General features: G+C 48.1%; 1 protein-coding gene across 1 annotated transcript in view; it reads left to right on the forward strand.

Moving 5' to 3' along the window:
* Positions 1 to 21,537, forward strand: part of CSMD2 (CUB and Sushi multiple domains 2) — a gene marked incomplete at both ends in the record, with an annotated part of 666,422 nt that overhangs the window by 516,008 nt on the left and 128,877 nt on the right. Inside the window, 5 exon segments of the mRNA XM_082863599.1 lie at positions 405 to 543; positions 4,249 to 4,436; positions 15,039 to 15,233; positions 16,259 to 16,375; positions 19,225 to 19,338. Of these exon segments, the coding sequence (XP_082719725.1) occupies positions 405 to 543; positions 4,249 to 4,436; positions 15,039 to 15,233; positions 16,259 to 16,375; positions 19,225 to 19,338 (753 nt within the window).

Below are 21,537 nucleotides of genomic sequence, written 5' to 3' on the forward strand. Positions count from 1 at the left end.
ACAACTACCCCCATGCAATAGAGGAAGGACACTGAGGTCCAGAGAGGTTAGGTAAATTCCCTAAGGTCACACAGCCAGGAAGTGGCAGAGCCAGGTACTTTGGTTTTGCTTTTTAATAACAGCATGGTGCAATTCCCATATCATAAAAGTAACCATTGAAAAATGAACAGTTCAGTGACATTTAGTACATTGACAATGTTGTACAAGCACCTCCTCTATCCTGTTCCAAACATCCCCATCACTTGAAGGTGAAACCTCGTGCCCATCGCAATCCACCCTCCGCTGGGCCCCTGGAGCCAAGTTCTAATTTAGGTGTATCAGACTCAGTCCCTCCTCTACCAATACCCATGGAAAGGTGACCAGGTGAAGGGGACAGTCTCACCCTCATCTTCCTCTCTCTTCAGCTCCCTGCGGGGGAGACCTGACGGGACCATCGGGAGTCATCCTGTCACCAAATTACCCAGAACCCTACCCGCCAGGCAAGGAGTGCGACTGGAAGGTGACCGTCTCTCCAGACTACGTCATCGCCCTGGTATTTAACATGTATGTACCTTTCCCCCCGGTGGGAGACGGAGGGTTCAGAGCAGCGAGGGGTGCAAACCCGGGTCTCTGGGTGAGTATACATAGGTCTGCTGTGAGCGGGGTTTCATCCCAGGGGGGTGAAGGAGTCCAGAAAAGGAGAGAAACCAGCCTTTATTGAACATCTCCTGTGTGCCCAGCACTGTGCTCCATGGATTCACACATATTATTGTCTTATTTAATCCTTAGGATAATTTATGAAGTAGCTATTATTATTTCTTTCTTTCTTCCTTTCTTTTTTTTAACCTCTGATGATGCTAAGATGCTAAGATGCAGAAAGTAGGGCACTGCTGGGTCCTTTCTCCCCTGCCCTTCTGAATTCTCCTCCTCTGCTCTCACCGGCTCCTCCCATCTGCTTCCCCAGTGTAGGAACAGCCCAGGTGTCTCTCAGCTGCTCCCGCTTCAAGCTCCGCCACCATCTCCTTGGTTTCTTTTAAAAGCAAACGCTTCGAAAGAATTGTCTCTGCTTTTCTCTCCTTCCTCGCCTGTCGCTCACTTTCACATCACTGACATCTGGTTTCTTCCTCCACGGTTCCACTGGAAACTCCTCTGAATCTCCCACGCACTCCTGGCTGCCAAAGCAAATAGCACTTTCCATGCTTTATCCTTTTCATCACTCCCTCCATCCTTCCTCTGCTTCTCCCCTTGGTTTTGTGGACTTACTCCCCACTGGCCCTCCAGCTCCTTCTGGGACTTTGTGGCTTCTTTTTCATGCCCTTTGCCAGGCTCTGTCACAGATTCCTTGTCTTCTTGCCACACCTCCTTCCTGGACAAGCTCATCCTCTCCGATGCTTCACTCTCCTCTTGTAAACTGGAGACTCCCCTCTACCACCCACCCAAACTCTCTTGTGGGCTGCAGACTCCATAGCCAACTGTTGGATGGTCTCTGTCTGATGCCTGCAGGTTCCTCAATTACAACACATACAAAACTAAGCCTCCTGCTTCTCCCCACAGATGAGCTCTATTCTGAAAATGGGGGAGCAGCCCCATCATCCACCTTCACTGCTCCTTCTGTTAGAGGCCGAGGCATGAGCCTCTGTTGCCTTAACCCCAGATTTTCCCTTCTTCTGCATTCCGCCGGCTGCTGGCTTGGTTGAAGCCCTTATTGTTTTCTGTCTGAATTACTGCCATAGGCTCCTAACGGGTTCCTCCCCATCTTTGCCTCCTGTGCCAATCTCGTCTTTAGCTAGCTGTCAGTGTGATGTTGACCCTGGAAGATGCTGAAATATGCGCCTCATTTTCCATTTTAACATGCGGTAATATACGACTCAGCAATAAAAAGAAACGAACTACTGACACACGCAACAACGTGGATGAATCTCAAAATCTCCCGCTGACTGATAGAAGACACACCAGAGTACATAATGTATGATTCCACTAATATGAAATTTTAGGATCAGCAAAACTAATCGAGGTGATAAAAATCAGTTCAGTGGTGTCTTCTGGGGGCGGGGATGGGAAGGGGCACCTGGGAAATTTGGGGGATGGTGGAAACCTTCTGGATCTTGATATCCATGTGTCAAAACTGAGAGTGATTTACTTTAGAGCTGATTATTTCATGGTGTATAAATTATACCTCCGTTCAAAAACAAAGAAACAATGTATCCTTTACTTCTGAATCCTATAATGGCTCCTTCTTCTCTATAAATTAAGGTTCCAAACCTTTTGCTTTTTCTGTTTTGGGATTTTTTTTTTTGGTCCAGTCTTTTGAGTTTCATTCCAAGCCATGTGGCCCCTGCCTACCTCTCCCCTCAGTTCCCCCCCCCCAGTCCTAACCCCACCCTGTCTAACCCCTGGGCTTCAGACCGAACTACTCACAGTCTCCAAAATTATTTCATGCCTTCGTGACTTTGCTTCTGCTTCTCCCTTCATAGCGACTTCCTTTTCCCTCCTTGTCCAATCGCTGAGGGTCTTTTAATGCCCAAGACAAACTTCGTTCCCATCCTCCCCCACAAACCTGGTGCTGTGTTCCCACATGCCTGTACAGACTTTAGACTTTGCTGTCCTCACGTCTGTCGTTTCCTTCAGATCCGTCACCGTCTTGAAGAAAGGATGCGTCCCTGCATCCTGGGCACCTTGCACAGTGCCCAGCGTACTGAGGGTGCTCGGATAAAACCTGATGATTGATGGAGGGCAGGGGCAGATGGAAGGCATTTTGGAAGTGATGGAGCCATAATTTGTGACCCAAATTGACCCACTCCCAAACCCTTCCCTGGTGCCCTTTGAAAGAGTCAATGAAGCAGCTGAGCTATGGGAGCCAGAAGACCATAGACCCAGCAATGGTGGGGTGACCCTGCAGCTGACACCAGTGTGAGAGGGTGCTGTGTAGGAGTGAGGCCAGTGCACACCTGGCTCCACCTCCAATTCTCCCAGATCCCCATCCTGTCTCTTTGCAGCCATACCCCTTTTGTCCTCGATACTTCCTGGCCTCATCTCTCTGCCATGTCTTAGCTAAAGGGTAGAACCGCCATTTTGTTCTCAGTCCTGCCAAGTGGGGTGTCTGAGTATCCTAGCCCTTGGTTGGGCTATGAACCAGTTTGCATCAGAACTCTATTCTCTGCGAACTCATTTACTTCTGTTGTTTCCATCTTTACACCCTTGATTGGCACCAATTGCCTTTGTTGGATGTACACCCAAGAGCGGCACCGCTGCATCGTAGGGCACGCATATGTTCAGGTCTAGTAGATACTGCAAAACAGTTTTCCCAAGTGGTTGAACCAATTTACACTCCCACCAGTGGGATATGAGCGTTCCAGTGGCTCCACGTTCTTGCCAGTCCTTGGTGTTTTCCATCATTTTCATGCTCACCATTCCAATAGGGCAAATTACACTCAAAAACTCTTAATATTCAGTTTGCTAAGCTAAGACAGTTTGTAAAATGAGTTTTTTCCTAGACTAAGGTCAGGATTGCTGAGAAAGAGGCACACCTGTGAGAGCCAGGAGTGGGATGGGAGCAGATCCTGAGGAGAGCTGAGAACCAGCCCCAGGGTAAAGGAAGAAAGTGAGGGTCTGTCATCAGAATAGGCCCCTTCCTGCCTGGGAATGGCTCGTGGCGTGGCTCTTTCCCCTCAGAAAAGGGGGTGCAACGTGGACAGTATAAAGACATTAGAGGCAGGTAAGAGACCTGGGTTCTGACCACTCTGTGTGTAGAGCTGGTAACTGATTTTCCCTTCTGTGCACAGTGTAGTAAATATAGACAACAATATTGTGTTATCATCATCAAACTTGCTAATAGGCTAGATCTTAATCATTCCAACCACTAAAAAGAAACGATAATTATGTGATGTGTCAGAGGTGCTAATTATTGCTACAATGGCAATCATATAACAATGGACAAATGTATCCAATCAACATGTTGTATGCCTCAAATTTACATGCCATGTCAAATATATTTCTATTTTTTAAAATATTTTAGCTCCAGCTAAAATAGGTTTTCAACTCCAGCTTTCTGGACACCGATGCTAGAATCTGGTTCCTCCGCCGGAGGCTGCCTTATCCACCTTCTCTCCCTATTGGGAGGTCACAGGGGCTTCATCCTCCCCCTCCCCACCAGTAGGTCTTGGGTTGGGCGCTGGGGGGATGGAGGCCCTGTCCTTCGGTCGAACCCAAGGCCAGTACCGTCTTTATTTGACCTTAGTGGGATGGGGGCGGGATGTTTTTGTTCCCCAGCTTTAACTTGGAGCCTGGCTATGACTTCCTCCATATCTACGATGGACGGGACTCTCTCAGCCCCCTCATAGGAAGCTTCTACGGCTCCCAGCTCCCAGGCCGCATCGAGAGCAGCAGCAACAGCCTCTTCCTCGCCTTCCGCAGCGATGCGTCAGTGAGCAACGCCGGCTTCGTCATCGACTACACAGGTGAGGGCCCTGGGAGCAGAGGTGACGAGGGCCCTGGGAGCAGAGGTGACGAGGGCCCTGAGAGCAGAGGTGACGAGGGCCCTGGGAGCAGAGGTGACGAGGGCCCTGGGAGCAGAGAGAGATGACTGAGAGCAGGGCTGGCCAAACCTGGCCAGGGATGGGGAAGGTGTAGTGTGGCGAGGAGAGCATTGGACGGGATTACGGGGAGCCCGCTGCCACCTGCAGAGCCCCCGCCTCTCTGCGGCCCTCTGGGTGGCTTAGTCCCTCACACCCAGGTGCCCCAGGCCTGGGAGAAAAGGGGCCTCACGTTCTCCTGGCACCTCATTTCTGCTTCCACGTCACTACTCCCCTTCGCTCCTTGTTCTATGAGGATCATGCGTAGGTCTTCTTGAGTCTCAGAACCTCAGCTCATGCCATCAGCTGACATCTTCGTTGCCACGCCCCTGCATTTGCTGAGGGTTCTGATATGAGGCTCAGTCCTCCTCTCTACCCCAAAGCATCCCACCCTCCTGGATAACTTCAGCACCCATGTGGACAGCCCATCCAGCCCCTGAGGGCACAGTGCCTGGACCTTTGTCCCAAGGCCATTCCTCGGCTATCCTCTAGCTCCTTGTCGTAGACTGGACACTTTCTGGTACTTCCTGATCACATTTTCTCATCCCTCCGGCTATCCCATCCTTTTATTCTCATTCTGCTTTTAGATTAACAAAGGCAAGAGGAAGAGTGTGAGCGTCAAGAGCCGGGGATGCCAAATTTTTTCTTAAAGGGCCAGGCAGTAAATAGTTCAGGCTTGCGAGCCACGCGGTCTGTCTCGGTTACTCAGCACTGCCCTTGTAGCATGAAAGCACCCAAAGGCTGAACAGAAAGCAACGGGCATGGCTGTGTTCTAATAACAATTTGCTTACAGAAACAGGTCTTGGTCCTGCCCAGTCAAGAGCATTGACACATCAACTGGGTGCACGGCTCGCGTTTGTTGTGTGGCCTGGAGCAAATTATTTAACGGCTCTCTTCATCTGTAAGATAATGGTCGAATAATTCCTACAGCACAGAAACATAATTGATGAGTCCACACATTAAAGCCCTTGGTCTGGGCTCTGGCACCTTCCAGACATTTTGTAATGTTCCCATGGTAGCAGCAGCAGGAGTATTCCAGGTTCTCGAGCACTCCGCTTTCTTCTACTCTGCCATTCTCCCTTAGACCTTTTCTTCTTCTCTAACGAGCCCAGGCCCCGTTATCCAAATCCCAGCTCCATTGTTTGCTTGATTGGTGGACTTGGCAGATTATTATCTCTTGGAACCCATTTCTCCATCTATAAAATGGTGGTAATAATAGTTACATTGCAGAAGGTATGTTATACGTATAAATGAAATGTGTGAGGATAATGCCCGATATGGACTAAAACACTCTGTAGATCCTGTTGAGATGATCGATTTTATTATTGCTACTGTAACCCAGGTTCACCCAGGCCTCATCAGCCTGTATGTACAAATGGGGTCACAGTACCAGTTAAAATTAAAAAGCTCCCGGCTCATGTCCCCCACTTGCATAATGTGGGGCCTCAGCAACCTTTTAAAGTGTCCCTTAATTAAATATTTGTGGCAACTCCTAGGAATATCTCACACGAGCTCACAAACAATCCCAGTCATAATGGTAGTTAACTTAGCGCCTGCCAGCTGCCAGCACTGTCCTGAGCAGTTCACATCCATCAACTCACCGAAATCCTCGTCACTCTCCATCACTTGCTGTGTGCCAGATACAGTTCTAGAAGATGCTTGGTGTGCAAGTTAGAGAATGTTTTGCCTGTGGTCATCTTTTCTCAGGGGCCGGCCTGGGAAGTGGCTACTTTGTCATCCTCTCTTCCTCCAGACACCTGCATTCGATAAACCTCCTGTACTCAATCTCCACACGCTGATGTCAGAACAAACACAGTCACGGGTTGTGGGATTCTATCCGAAGGCATGACTTAGACTCAGCCTGGGAACCCCATTGCTCCGCCCACCACCATCCCTACTGCCGTATCATCATCATCATTTTATTATTATTCATCTCTTTAATCACACTCTCATCAGTTCCCTCAATTTTCCTGCCCCCCGATCCTTCCAATGCCTAAACCTTGCACAACTGCTTCTTTTATTCAATGCACACTCAAGTGGCTGAGCACAGCCAGAAGTCGCACAAACGTGGCACTTGGAGCCACCACAAGTGATATCCTTTAACCCCAGCCACTTGAGGTTAAATGTTAAATGACCAGAGCCACACCTGACTCGTCCCACCTGGGTCTTCTACATCACTTTTACCCCAGATGTCACCACTTCCAGCCTCTTACAAGATGACTGCATTTCATCATCCCTGGTTACAGTGGCCACTGGGCAGAAACTCCCTCAGCTTCCTCCCTGGTCACCTTGTTCCTGGCAAACTGGCTGTGGCCACCTCTCCCCAAGTCTTCTCCATGAATCCATGTGCTAGAGCTACACTTCTAGGTCCTCTTTCCCAAAGAAGCCCCTTCCACGTTCAGCTGTTGGCCCAAGACCATATCTAGAGGGCTCCTCAGATCCAACACACAGCTCCAGAGAATAAAGCCTTCCGGGCTGCCATCTGAGCCAGGCAAGCAGCTGAAGGAGGCCAATTACTGGGGAGAGGGGAGGGGGAGGCACAACCCCCCCACGCACCCTCTACCACCTTATGAGGATCTGTGGTACAAGTGCCAAATAAATGTGTCTGCTTGGGGTGGGAGGTACCTGGTGAGAACTGGAGCTGCCCTCCTTCCTTCCTTCTCAGATTACACACCTCCTAACATGGGTGATCCCTCTACTATGTCCCTAGCCTCTGGTCAGGTGGCCCATTTGATGGAGCCCAGGGACACCCTGTCTTACCCCATGGTCTCCTTCTCGGTATCGCAGGATCCCTGGATTCCTGGAATGGGTCTGCTCTGCTACTGGATCCCAGAGACTAGACGATATTCACGTTCAATATCTGTATAGGGGAAACTGCCATCACTTATCACCTGTGTGGCCTTAAACAAGTTACTTAACTTCCCTGACATCCCTTCCTTGTCTGTCAAAGAGGGACGGTGACACCATAGGAAGGGGTTGTTGTGCGGGCTGGTCAATAGGCACAGCACCTAGCAGCGTGCCCCATACCAGTAGGTAGTTGTCACATACGTTGATCCAACTTCTTCCGTTCCATTGCCTTTTTTTCCTGGGTGATGGCTACTTCATTCGTTCTGCCCTTGTTTGGAAGGGAAAACCTCTCTTCATGGGGCTAGCCCAGTAGAATGAAGTAGATTTTCTTTTCTGTTTATTGAAGATATAAAGTATGAATATGATGTTTTGTACACACACACATATATATATATGGGAGTGTGGGATTTATATATATACGTATATATATATATGAGTGTGGGAAATATATGAATATTCGTGATGTGTGTGTATGTGTGTCCTGTATACTTCTCCAATCCATGGCAAAGAATTTAGACACTGTACTCCCTGCGAGTCCATAGAACACCCTGGATTGAGATGGTAGCCCATGGAGGACTTGCACACTGAGGCAGGTGTGGATTCTTAGGAAAAGAAGAATTGACCTCCTCTATCTAGAAGCCATCTTCTGTCCAAAGGCAGAGAGATCCAGGGCTCCACTACCGCTGAGGATCTGGGTCTCCTAGGAGCTGTGGCTTCAAGGGTTCTGCTCTGGGAGGCGTTTGAGGACCGACTTGGAGAGGTGTTGCCAGACTCAGCTGGGCTTAGCCCAGTGAAAACCACTCTCTGACCCAGGTCAACTCCTCCTTTGACCCAAGGTGAACAGACCAGGAGCCTTTCCCCATTTCCCACCAGCTTCCCAAGGGGGAAGCAGAAAGAGTTTCATCCCGTCTTAGTGAGGGATCATTTAGTTCATATCAAGAAACTCACTCAGGCCAACTTAAGCAGAAAAAGGAGCAATTGATTATAAAAAAATGTGAAAAACAGAAACACTTAAACCAAGTTGAGACAAAAAGAAGACTTTATTATAAGAAAACAACTAACAGCCAAACTGATTTAAGCTAAAGAGCATTCTGTATTTTAACAATACAGATGATAAACACTCACTCTCACTTAACACTGAAAGGGAATACATTTTTAGAATACAAGAGCCCAAGGACAGGAAGCATGACCTCCCAAGGGGATTACAATCAGGATGGGAAAATCGGAGGTTGAAATCACCCTCCTCCATCTCCAGGGCCACTCCGTCTCCTCCCTGCTCCTTTCTGAGTACATGCTACATTCGCCTTTCTCTGCAGGTCAATTTTCATTGCTTCTCCATTCTCCTAGGACAGTAGGGCTGCCTCACTCTTGGCTTTGAATTACTTCCCAGTTTGTAGCGCAACTCCAAATCCCAAAGGACCATCAGATTGACAAGCTTAAGTCAGGTATCCACTGAGTGGTGTCATTAGGTGGATTAGGTGGTGGATTAGGCTTTTGCATAAGGGGCAAAGGCAGATCAGGCATTTTGATTCATTTGTTCACTCAATAATATTTATTGAGCACCTACTATGTGCCAGACACTGTTATAGGGGCTAAGAACAGAGCAGGGAACAAAACAAAGTCCCGGCCTCCATGGAGTTCACATCCTAGACCGACAGGCATTTCTACTACAAATGGGATGTTGGAAGCCCACCTGATTACAAGGCAAAGATGGGTGGGTGGGGTGGATTTGTAGATGTCTCTGTTCCGTTGCTCCTGGAAGGTGGCTGTGCTGTGTTAGTCATCTCTGGGCAGGCCTTCTAAGAGATGATTCTGAATGCAGTCATGTCAACTGTGGATTTCTATTACACCATGCTCTGGCACACTTCTCATCTGAATGCAGCCTCCTGGGTAGTTTTACCCTCTGCTAGAAGGATGCAAAGGGAAGGAGGAGGATCCTGTCTTTTGAACACAGTTATTAAAAATGAGTCCCAGGGAAGTTTAGTGTCTTTTTTCAGGCCAGAGAAACCAATAGGATGGGTGGGAGGGACCTTTAGTCTTATCTTGCAGCAGGTGTGGTAGCCTCCTCTTGGGAAGGGAGCGGCAGGCTAGGACATCCATACACGTGTCTGGTAACCATTCATTCATTCAACAAATGCTTATTAAGCTCCTACTTCATGCCATGCCCTGTGCTGGATGCAGGGGACACAGAGGTGAACAAAAGTGTCAGGGTCCCCACCCGAGGGGAACGTAAAGGTGAGTGAGGGAAACAGACAGTAAATAAGGAGACGAACAAGAAGCGAGAAGCATAAGTTAGGAAAGAGCAAACTATCCTAAGAAAGAGAAATGGGGAGCCCACTTCAGAATGCCGAAGGCCTCACCAAGCAGGTGACACGTGAACAGAGACCTAAAGCTTGAGAAGAAGCCCCCTGTGTAAGGGCAAAAGTGGGGAGGGTTTCAGACAGAGGGATGAAGAGTTCAAAGCAAGTGCCAGAGAATCTGAAATAACTCAGGAGAGGCCAAGATGAGTCAATTTTTACTGAAAGGTACTAAAAGGTACCTATTTTCTCTTTCAAGCCCTTGGAAGTAACACTGTAGGCCGAGGAATTACCACCGGCTTTCCACATCTGCTCCTGCCATGACTACTCCCACCACCCAGCCCTCCCATGGTCTGTCTTTCTAAATTCAAGATCTCTTCATTTATGCTTATTTCAAAGTAACACATATTTGTTGGAAAAATTCAAATAATACAGAAGCATATAAACTGTGCTCTAAAAACTTAACATCTCCCAATACTACCATCCCCTGAAGTACCAGTGTTAATGGTTTGTTACCTCATTCCAGATGTTTTATATACATATAAATAACGTACATTCTATTACCAGAGGTTGGCAAACTTTTTCTGTGAAGGACCAGAGAGTAAATATTTTTAGCTTAGCAGACCAGATGGTCTGTGTTGCTATCAGTTCTGCTGTTGTAATGCTAAAGCAGACATAGACGATACGTTAAACAAACGGGTATGGTTGTGTTCCAGTAACACTTTATTTACAAAAACAGGCAGCGAGTCAGTGGACAGTAGTTTGCAGATCCCTGTTCTATATGAATGGGGATCACACCATATATACTAATCTGTAACATGGGTTGGCTTTTTTTTTTTTTTTTTTTTGCTTTGTCTTGGGTTTTGCCCAGCAATAGATCTTGGGCATCTTTCCATATTAGTAGTCAAAGACGTTTGCTATTCTTTTCAAAGGTTGCTTATATTTCACTGGATGGCTCTAATCCAACCTTTGTAACAAGTTCCTTACTGTTTGGGTTGTTATTTTCAGTATTCTGCTGTTACGGTGTTTGGAAATGGGCCTTATCTATTAGGACAAAAAGAATCTAGTTCTTTTTATTTTCCCATTTTGGAGGGCTTGGGGCTTATTTATTATTATCATCATGCTGTTTTAGTCATTTAGTTTTATCATTCACAGCTGAGCCCCGGTTTGGCAGCCTGAAGACCTGATTTTGGTTTTAATTCTACCTCTTAATAGTTGAATGGCTTGGAAAACTCATTTAGCCTCTCTGATCACCACATTCCTCATCTGTAACCGGAACAGAAGCGTACCTGGCCCTGCCTGCTTCAAAGGCTATTGTGAGACACAAATAAGATAACAGATTGGAAAGTGCTTTGAAAATTACGAAGTGATATTCCTGTGTAAGGGACTATCGTCATTATCATTAGCCTTGTCGTTATTATTAATGTGATGATGCTTGGAATGATGAGCTCTTCTTGCTCTGACATGTGAGCCATGGTAGAATAGAATCTGTAGTCGGATCATTGATGTGGTTGTTGATTTTCTAAGCCCGGAGTTGTTCAGCCAATCAACTCAGCATCCACTTATTAAGCCCCTATTATGTGCCAGATAGAGCCCTAGTGCCAAGTTCTGTGCTCGTTGCCAGGGTCATGAGAAGAATAGATGATTGATTTCTGTCCTCTAGGAGTTCAGAACCCACTAGAAAGAAATACCCTTAGACAACCTACCAAGATAATCAAAAACAGAGAAATGGAATTCTGCCAGAGAGAAGGCAACGTTCGGGACACTGGCTCAGGAGAGGGTGGCACTGAAAAGTGTAGGAGTTTGCCACACAGAGAAGGGAGGAAAGGACTTTCTGACACAGTGTAAAGTTCGGGGCAGTCATACCCAGCTGGGTATGCTAGTGTGCCAGGTACCCAAAAGCACAGTTGTTTATATGAGGTAGAAGTCTATTCTTCTTCCTGTAAAAGAAATCTGGGTATTGTCATCCAGGGCTGTCGAAGTGGCCCCACCTAGGCTCCCCTTGTCTTTCTGCTCTACCCTGCTGCGTGGTTCCCATCCCCAGGGTTATCTCAGCATCCAAGGTGGTGGCTGGAGGTCCAGCCATCATGTCTGAGTTCCAAACTGTGGGAAGGAGGAAGGGAGGAAAGAAGGAAGGGTCATTGAGCATTCTCTCACCTGAGTCACCTTCCCTTAAGCAGCCTTTCTAGAAGTCCCACACGTAACCATTTAAGAAATATTTATTGAGTGCCAATCATATGCCCAGCACTGGACCACAGCAATGAACAAGACTGGAAAAGTGCCTTCGTGGAACCTACATTTTAGTGGAGGGAGATAGAGAAAATAAGGTAGCTATCTGGTGCATGAGATAATATTGACCTCAGTGCAGAGAAATAAAACAGAGAAGGGTGATGGGGAGTGTTGGGGAGAGGAACATCACAGTTGTGAAGAGCTGATCAGGGAAGGGTCATTGAGCTAAGTCCTAAAAGAGGTAACAGGGGAGCCGTGCAGATGGGGAAATGTTCTGTACACAGAGGTCAATGTGATTGGAGCAAAGCTAGCAAAGGGACAGTAGGAATCAAGGTCATAGAGGGGAGGACTAGGGCAGGAGGTACAGGGCCTTGTAGACTTGTAAGGATTTGGGCTTTTACTCTAAGTGAGATGGAAGGCAATGACCTGACCTGACTGTGTTTACTTCTCTTTGGCCAGATCTAGTTGCCTGGGAGGCTGGAAGGTATCTATCTTAGCTGGGGCTTTGATACTCTGGATAAAAACCTGGGTTCCATTATAAGGATGAAGTGGGGGGATGGATATTGAGGGCCACAGCTTGTTCTGCCTCTTATGAGCTATGTGAACTTGGTTCCAAGTTACTTAATTTTTCTGATCTTCAAATAAGATTTGACCCACTCTGAATTTATAAAAAAGACAGATGAAATAGAAGACCTGGTGACACTTCCCTGTATCTCTGCAATTCACAGATGGGCCACCCAATGGTCAGTTGCATTCTGGCCAGAGCCACTAAGCTTCGGGGGAGGACAGATTCGATGTGGGGGACAAGGTGATACATCGCAGGGCACATGAGGAAACCACTGAGGGGTCCTCTGTTAGGTGAGGAGCCATTTTCTGGGTCCCACTTGAGTTTAAATTTAGTAATGTATCCAGGACTGCTCCATCCTAAATAAGCTCTAGGCAAAAGCAAAGAGCAGGACCATCCCACCATCAGGGCGCAAACGCAGGTGTCTAGACCTGACGGAATCACAGACTCAGAGTCCCATCCCATCAGTCAACGGGCTGATCGGCAGCTGAGCAACACCCTCACAGCTATGACTGCCTCTTATTCACGCAGCTTAAAGGTACCCAGGTGACAAGGACAGACCTCAGCAAAATTCCTCCTGACCTGTTCATCTCTGAACTCTGATCCCTTGTGTTCTGGGTCTTTCCTCCTTAAACCTGCTCTTTGAATTTCTGGTTCCTTCTGCAAGGGCTGTCGGCACCTCTTGTGAATCCCCATCTCTAAACCCTTCTGCAGCGTAGCCTCCAGGGTTTTGATGGTATCCTGATACTCTGTTGCATTCTCCTGACACTGCCCAGCCCTGACGACAGGCCTCTTGACCATCAGTGGTTCGGGAACAAGGAGGATGAGGAAAGGCAGCAGTGGATGGATGTGAACATTGGCTCCCAAAAGCTGTCCGGGATTTCCAGCTGCTGGGGAGGGAGGCTGTGCAGTGAGTGTCCTTCTCCAGAGACTTGGAGCCCCAGCTAATACTCTCAGTGGCTCAGGCAGCAACAAGTTCACTGTTGTCCAGTGCCCAGGGACAGCGTGGATGCAGCGTAGGTGCAGCCATGGTATGCCTGATTGGGAAGACATATAAGCATCAGTAGTCAAACGGAAAAATACTACTGTTTTAATAATCTGGCAAACGCTCAGTACCCCAATGCAAAGCCCTGGAAAACTACATTGGAGATCTGGACTCATCCCAGAGGCTAAAATTGGGTTTCCTACTTTCTTCCTAAATCTAAATATCAGTACCCATAGAGTCAGAAGTGCATGCAAGGTATGGCTATAACAGCCTGCGAAGCTGGTGTCAGCTCCACCTACCTACCCAGCCAGCAACACCGCTCTCAGCAAAAGAAAGAGAAGAGAAAGCATCTCCCAAAGCGTCCCTGCTTCCCACACAGACAGAAAACCAGGAGGCCGCCATGTTGAGGGTGTCCCACACACAGAAAACCAGGAGGCCACCATGTTGAGGGTGTCCCACACTGACAGAAAACCAGGAGGCCGCCATGTTGAGGGTGTCCCACACAGACAGAAAACCAGGAGGCCGCCATGTTGAGGGTGTCCCACACAGACAGAAAACCAGGAGGCCGCCATGTTGAGGGTGTCCCACACAGACAGAAAGCCAGGAGGCCGCCATGTTGAGGGTGCAGGATCAAAGCTGAGCGAAAGTGGACTGTGCCTACGCCCTGACCTTCACCACAGGGACCCGTCACTACTGAGACACGATCCTAGGACTGTCATCTCCCACCGGTCAGAGCAGCACGTGCCTCCCCGGCGGGAGGAGTGAATCAGGGGTGAGGGACAGCCTCAAAGGTGTAGCCGCACCTCCCTCCTTTGTGCGTCAGGGCAAGAATGTGGGGAGAAGAAGGGAGATTGCACTCTCCAAGATGACTTCCAGCCCTAGTTTCTTTCTTTTTTTTTTAATTTTTCATTTAATTTTTATTTTGTATTGGAGTAGAGTTGATCTACAATGTTGTGTTAGCTTCAGGTGTACAGCAAAGTGATTCAGTTATACATATACATATATCCATTCTTTTTCAGATTCTTTTCCAATATAGATTATTACAGAGTATTGAGTAGAGTTCCCTGTGCTATACAGCAGGTCCTTGTAGATGATCTATTTTACATGTAATAGTGTGTATCTATTAATCCCAAACTCCTAATTTATCCCCCCACCCTGAACCTTTCCCATTTGGTAACCATAAGTTTGTTTTCAAAGTCTGTGAGTCTGTTTCTGTTTTGTAAATAGCTCATTTGTATAATTTTTAAGATCCCACATGTAAGTAATATCATACGATATTTGTCTTTCTTTGTCTGACTTACTTCACTTAGTATGAAAATCTCTAAGTCCACCCATGGTGCTGCAAATGGCATTATTTCATTCTCCAGCCCTAGTCTGTAACCAAATTTAGAGACGTTTCCAGACCTGAAGAGAATACACCCATCGGCCCCAAATCCCCATGCGCTCTGTGGCTAATCAGAGTCAGGGTCTCCCCATAGGTGCTGTGCCCTGGGATTAGGCCACTTATGAGCTCTCTGTGTATATGTGTCTGTGTGTGTATATACGTGTTTGTTTGTTTTTTCCAGAAAACCCACGGGAGTCATGTTTCGATCCTGGTCCCATCAAGAACGGCACGCGAGTGGGGTCCGACCTGAAGCTGGGCTCCTCCATCACCTACTACTGCCAGGGGGGCTATGAGGTGGAGGGCTTCTCCACCCTGAGCTGCATCCTGGGGCCTGATGGGAAGCCTGTGTGGAATCATCCCCAGCCAGTGTGCACAGGTGGTGGAGCCCAGGGCTGTGGTGGAGGGAACTAGGGAATGCCAGAGGCAGAAGGGGCTGGAGGCTAGGGGAAGGGGCAGGCAGGACATGGGCCTCACAGGAGGGCTCCTTGGGTTCGCCATGAATGAGAACGGCTGGAAATTCCCCAGGTGTACCAGTCCCCGTCAATGTGTCATGTCTCTCAGATCACATAGTGTCCTCACCCCCACTCCAATAGATGTCCTCAGCGGTGGCCCGAGACGTGCCAGCAGCCCACACCATGGAGAGGGGAATCTAAAAGTGACCCTGAGATTGTTCCCGGTCCTAGGGGAAATCACTGAGGGTTCAGATGTGTAAAACTAAGACCAGCAGGGTGGGCTAACTCCAAGCTGGGTTAGCCATGGGGTCTTGACAAAGGGATCAGATGGAGTGCCGGAACTTCAGGAGCATGGCGGCCACCTAAGTTGAAAAGTAAAGAGGCCCCTTTGCCCAGGTGGGAGAGGCTGGCTCTGAGGTCCACCCCTCGTGGGACTGGGACCATGGCTGGGTCGCGTGAGCTGTCTGCTCCCAGCGGGCTATTCTGGGCAAACCTCTGCTCCTTAGTCGTGCAGACACTAAGTGTCCAGGTGCAGACATCAGCCGTGGGGTGGCAGACTATCTCCGGGTCCCACCTGTAGGGCAGAAGAGGTTCCTAAAGTGCTCCCCGAGGCTGGGCCTCCAGGGACCAATGCCAGTGTCACTAGTTAGAAAACAAGGACTGGCCGGCACCCAGGAGGGCTCTTGATAGCATCGGGGGTGGTGGGGGGTTTCAGGCCACATGCCAGGCCAGGGATGGATGTCTTTGGGCAGGGATGGATGTCTTTGGGCAGGGCGGGGCAGGGCAGGGCATGTCCCCAGAATTCCCCTCCTCCACATTAGTGGCTTCAGACCTCAGAGCAGCCCCACCAGGGCCAGAAGGTCAGGCTGAGAGTGAGCAGAGACGGAGGGTGGACAGCTGATGAGAGGCCCATGAAGTCACCTGGCCCTCTACCTGATTTCTTTTTCAGCCCCCTGTGGGGGACAGTATGTGGGTTCAGATGGAGTGGTTTTGTCCCCTAACTACCCCCAGAACTACACCAGTGGACAGATCTGCCTGTATTTTGTCACCGTGCCCAAGGACTACGGTATGGATTTTGTGTATATTTGTTTATGTTTCCCAGTGCCTTCCAATTCCACTCCAAATTGTTTCCACTCCTATCGTGCCAATGGGCCGAGCAGTCTCCCTCAGAGGACAGCTGCGTGCCGTTGCTCTGCAGTGGGCTGTAGAGTTCACTCCTGATACACACGGGAGGAAGGGACCAGTGAGACCTGCTGGAACCAAGGGTGGGGTGGTTAGGGAGGGGCCAGCCAGGACAGAGGGAAGGCAGGGTGCACCGGGGGCTCCCTAGCCCAGCCCGGGTCTGCAGAGAGGTGCTGCAGACCCAGGCCGACTGGGAACCCAGGGGAGGGTGGCGGAGGGCCAGGAAGAAGGAAAGGAGTGGGACTGAGCTGGACTTGAACGTACAGGTGAGGGAGCTGGGCGCCCCATCATTCCACTGTTCCGTCTGTGAGCGGGAGCCTGGTCCAGCAGCAATTGGTAGGATGAGCAAGAAAAAAAGAGAGCAGCAGGTCAGGGCCCTGGAAAGGCAGAGAAACCTCCAGATTCCAAGAGGCCCTGGCAGAGAGAAGCCCGCCTTGTCACCTGGTTAGCAGTGGGACAGGTAAGAGCCCTGGCAGCTCTGGAGGATTCAGGAAGTTCCTGAGGGTCACAGGCTGGTTGTACCCAGGCAATCAGTGACTGGCCGGGCTGCTTTCTCCCTGGATCTCCTCTTTGTAGGAAGAGGAACAACTATTTCTAAACAGAGTTGGCGTTAGTGGGGTAAAGGCCATGTGTATATATCCTGACCATCTGAGATGGGGCAGCCTGCAGAGAACCGGCTGCCTTTTCCCAAGAGATAGGTTGGACCGAGCATGGGGCAAGGCCTGAACATTCACCAAACATTTATTAAGCACCTCCTAGGGACCTCGCACTCTGCTGGGAACCAGAGCTGCAGAGATGAGAGAGACGTGTTTTCTGCCCTCTGTAAATTCCCAGCCTCATCTTTACCCACAGCTCTTGCCGTCGGGCACCACTCCCACACCAGCACCTGCACACTCGTGTGCGTGGGCACACGCTCCCCGGCACATGCATGTGGCGGGAGCTTTGGACCTGTAGGATCACAGTTAGAAAAGTACTGAAAGGTTGTCCAGTCCCACCTGCCACCCAGAGCCGAGTCCTCGATAGCTGGGCTGCCTATTGTACTTAATTCCTCCAGTAATAAAGAGCTCGCGCCTTTGCAGGCCGCCAGCCGGGGCAGTTTCACTGAGCTGGAACCTGTATGTGGAGAGCTGACTCTAGGAGGCGTCGTGATCTGTCCCAAGCATCTTCCCTTTCTTACTGATGCTAAGCCCAGGGATTTAGGTGCAGATTTTTGCCTCAGGTCGGAAATACTTGTCCCCAGCCTGTGTCTCAGCCTTAACACCCTCTCCTCGTAGATCTTTCTTTGATCCCCTATCTGAAGTGGACTGCCTTGCCTTATCACTTTTCTCTCACTGCCTCTAAAATTTAACACTATCTGAAATTATTTTGTTTATCTATTTGCTTAAGTGTGTTTTTTTTTTTCACTTTGGACTGTCTCTTCCCACTAGAATGCACACTGTGTGAAATCAGGAACCTTGCCCATCCTGTTCACCTCTGTCGGGGACAGTGTGGAAATATCCCTGCCACCACCCCTCACTCAGCGCCCATTTTCAAGGCACCAAAACAGGCTCTCCCTCCTCCTCTGCCCGTGAGTTGAGAGCAAAAATCTCTCACTCCACTCACTACTATACTCATCGTTGCAAATGCTTTCTTTCCACAGTCAACTCCGTGGCCTAAGTCCCTCCCAGCCTCAACACACACACACACACACACACACGCACGCACGCACACACACACGCACACACATGCACATGCATGCACATCCGACTTCCTACATGCTCAAGGCTTAAGCCAAAATAGAGAAGGGCTTACCCTGGTACTTGCTTTCAGATGCACCCAGCCAAATGGGAGACCGGGACAGGCAGAATGTACCAGGGTCTGAAATGGAGCTGTGCCCCCCATGGCCCCGCAGGGTCAGTAACCCCAGCCCCTCCAGCAGTGGCTGGCAGAGATGGGACAGTTGAGGAAAGACCCTGTGATAGCCATCAAAGGGCAGGGCCCTTAGGTCTTGTCTGAAAGGGGACTCCTCGAGGTCGTGGTCCACCAGTTTTTCAACCCCCTCCCATGAGCTAGTTGAGTGGCCTTGGGGAACTCAACCTCTGAGCTTCAGTTTCTTTGTCTATAAAATCAGATATCTGCAAGAGTCAGGGTTGAAGAAGATGACGTGCATGGCAAGCATGGTACCCAGCACAGAGTAGGTGCTCAATACATATCATTTTGCCTCTGTCCTTGGATTTGCCAGAGGGAACTGAGGTAGAGATGTTTGCCTCTTCCATGGACAGTCGCTCCTTCCTCAGGAGAAGGCTGCTACTCAGCACCCTCATGCCTCCTAAATGTGTGGGATCTTGTATCCAGGGGACGCCCTCATTGGCTGGATCTTTGAAGAAAAAGTGAAGGAAAATACAGGGTCCTGAGATCAACATGGAACACGGGGGAAGTTACGGAAAGCTCTTCGGTTTCCTAGAGTAGCTGCTGCCACTGCAACTTGAGAAAGGACTAGGGTTAGCCTGGCTGCTCGTGCAGTCCGCAATGTCATCTTGACCTGTGTGGAGAATGCCAGCCCAACCCTTCCCAGGTCCCCGCATCCCTGTGCCCAGTGTCTAATCAGCCAGTGGAAAGGCTCAGCAATCAGTTAGCCCCATGAACCGACAACCTCCTCTGAGGTCGCCCTGCTCCTCCAGCTGTCCAGGGCTACCCCCCAACACGGCCGCCCAGCCTTGCCCCTGAGCTCTCTGCACCGTGTCTCCTCCGCAGTGGTGTTTGGACAGTTTGCCTTCTTCTACACGGCCCTCAACGACGTGGTGGAGGTGCATGACGGCCACAACCCGCACTCTCAGCTCCTCGGCTCCCTCTCGGGCTCCCACACAGGTACCCAGGGCTGGGCCAGCACGGTGAGGGTGGTGGGCGGGGCGTCGAGGGGAAGGAGGAGGGAGGCCCTGTGAGCAGGGCGTGGCCACGGGTGGAGCCACACCTTTGTGTTTGTCGTACGCTGCTGCTGTCAGCTCCTGATGACACCACACAGAAGGAAGCTTCAGAGGCTACCCTCACCCCAAGCTGTGTCTACACCCCCCCAAGTGGTATAGCATTCCCCTGTGGGTTGATATTGAGACCCAACCTGTTTTTCTAATGATAAACATGTTGCACTTTCATTGTAGAAAACTTAGCGGCAAGACAAATTAATTGTGTAGAGAATTAAAATAAAAACCACCCCAAAAGAACCACTGAAAAGGTGGAATGTATTTCCTTCCAGTCTTTATATCTACTTGGACTTAATCTTTTACATTTTTTATTGAACACAACAATATACATATTTTTATTAAAATGTTCATTGTGAGCATTTCTTTTTCTATTTTCCTCTGTAATAGGATTTTTAAATGCTGCATAAAAGTCTATCATATAGTTATTTAAAATTTATGTAATGAATTCTCTATTATTGAACATTTAGATTGTTTTCTTATTTTTCACTCTCATGAATAGTAATTCAATATAGTATACATATATCTTTGTATACATCTCTATTACCTTAGAATATCTAGAAGTAGAATTGCTAAGTTAAAGGAAATGTGTGATCTTTAAGGCTTTTTATAAAGATTGTCAAATATCGCTCCAGAAAGTTCTTACCATTTTGTTCACCAACAAATAAGAGGACATGTTTTTGCAGCTCAATAACAAAAGAACAAACAACCCAATCCAAAAATGGGCAGAAGACCTAAACAGACATTTCTCCAAAGTAGACATACAGACTGCCAGCAAACACATGAAAAGATGCTCAACATCACTAATCATTAGAGAAATGCAAATCAAAACCACAATGAGGTATCACCTCACACCAGTCAGAATGGCCATCATCAAAAAATCTAGAAACAATAAATGCTGGAGAGGGTGTGGAGAAGAGGGAACCCTCTTGCACTGTTGGTGGGAATGTAAATTGATACAGCCACTATGAAGAACAGTATGGAGGTTCCTTAAAAAACTAAAAATAAAACTACCATATGACCCAGCAATCCCACTACTGGGCATGTACCCTAAGAAAACCATAATTCAAAAAGATACATGTACCGCAGTATTCATTGCAGCACTATTTACAATAGCTGGGACATGGAAGCAACCTAAATGTCCATCGACAGATGAATGGATAAAGAAGATGTGGCACATATATACAATGGAGTATTACTTGGCCATAAAAAGGAACGAAACTGAGTTACTTGTAATGAGGTGGATGGACCTAGAGTCTGTCATACACGGTGAAGTAAGTCAGAAAGAGAAAAACAAGTACCTTATGCTAACGCACATATATGGAATCTAAAAAACCCATACTGATGAACCTAGTGGGAGGGCAGGAATAAAGACGCAGACACAGAGAACAGACTTGAGGACACAGTAGGGGAAAGGGAAGCTGGGACAAAGTGAGAGAGTGCCACTGACATATATACACTACCAAATGTAAAATGGATGTCTAGTGGGAAGCAGCTGCATAGCACAGGGAGATCAGCTCGATGCTTTGTGAACACCTAGAGGGGTGGGATAGGGAGGGTGGGAGGGAGGCTCAAGAGGGAGGGGATATGGGGGTATATGTATACATATAGCTGATTCACTTTGTTGTACAGCAGAAACTAACACAATATTGTAAAGCAATTATACTCCAATAAAGATATTTTTAAAAAAGAAAGAGGGCATGTTTTATTCTCACAAAAACTAGGTAATTAAGAAAACAAAAACATCATCAGTTTGAAAAGTGAAAACGGTATCTCATTTTTTAATTTGCCTTTTTTTATTACAACTTAGGTTAACCTTGTATAATGTAATTATTGGCCCATGAATTTTTTATTTGTGAATTTACTTGTAAATTATTTTTGTATGTATTTAGTAGAGCTCCATATTATTAGAAGCTATATATATTACATGCCATAAAAACCTCTTATCTATAGTATATGCTATGAAAAACCTTCCCCTATAGTTTGTCATTTGCCATTTAATTTTCTTCAGGTTATGTTTTAATGTCAGAAAATCTAAGCTTCCCATGATATTAAATCTATCAATGTTTTCTGTTATAGTTTTCTCCTCTAC

This window comes from Leucopleurus acutus, assembly GCF_964270905.1.
Source record: "Leucopleurus acutus genome assembly, chromosome: 2".
NCBI classification, from domain to species: Eukaryota; Metazoa; Chordata; class Mammalia; order Artiodactyla; family Delphinidae; genus Leucopleurus; species Leucopleurus acutus.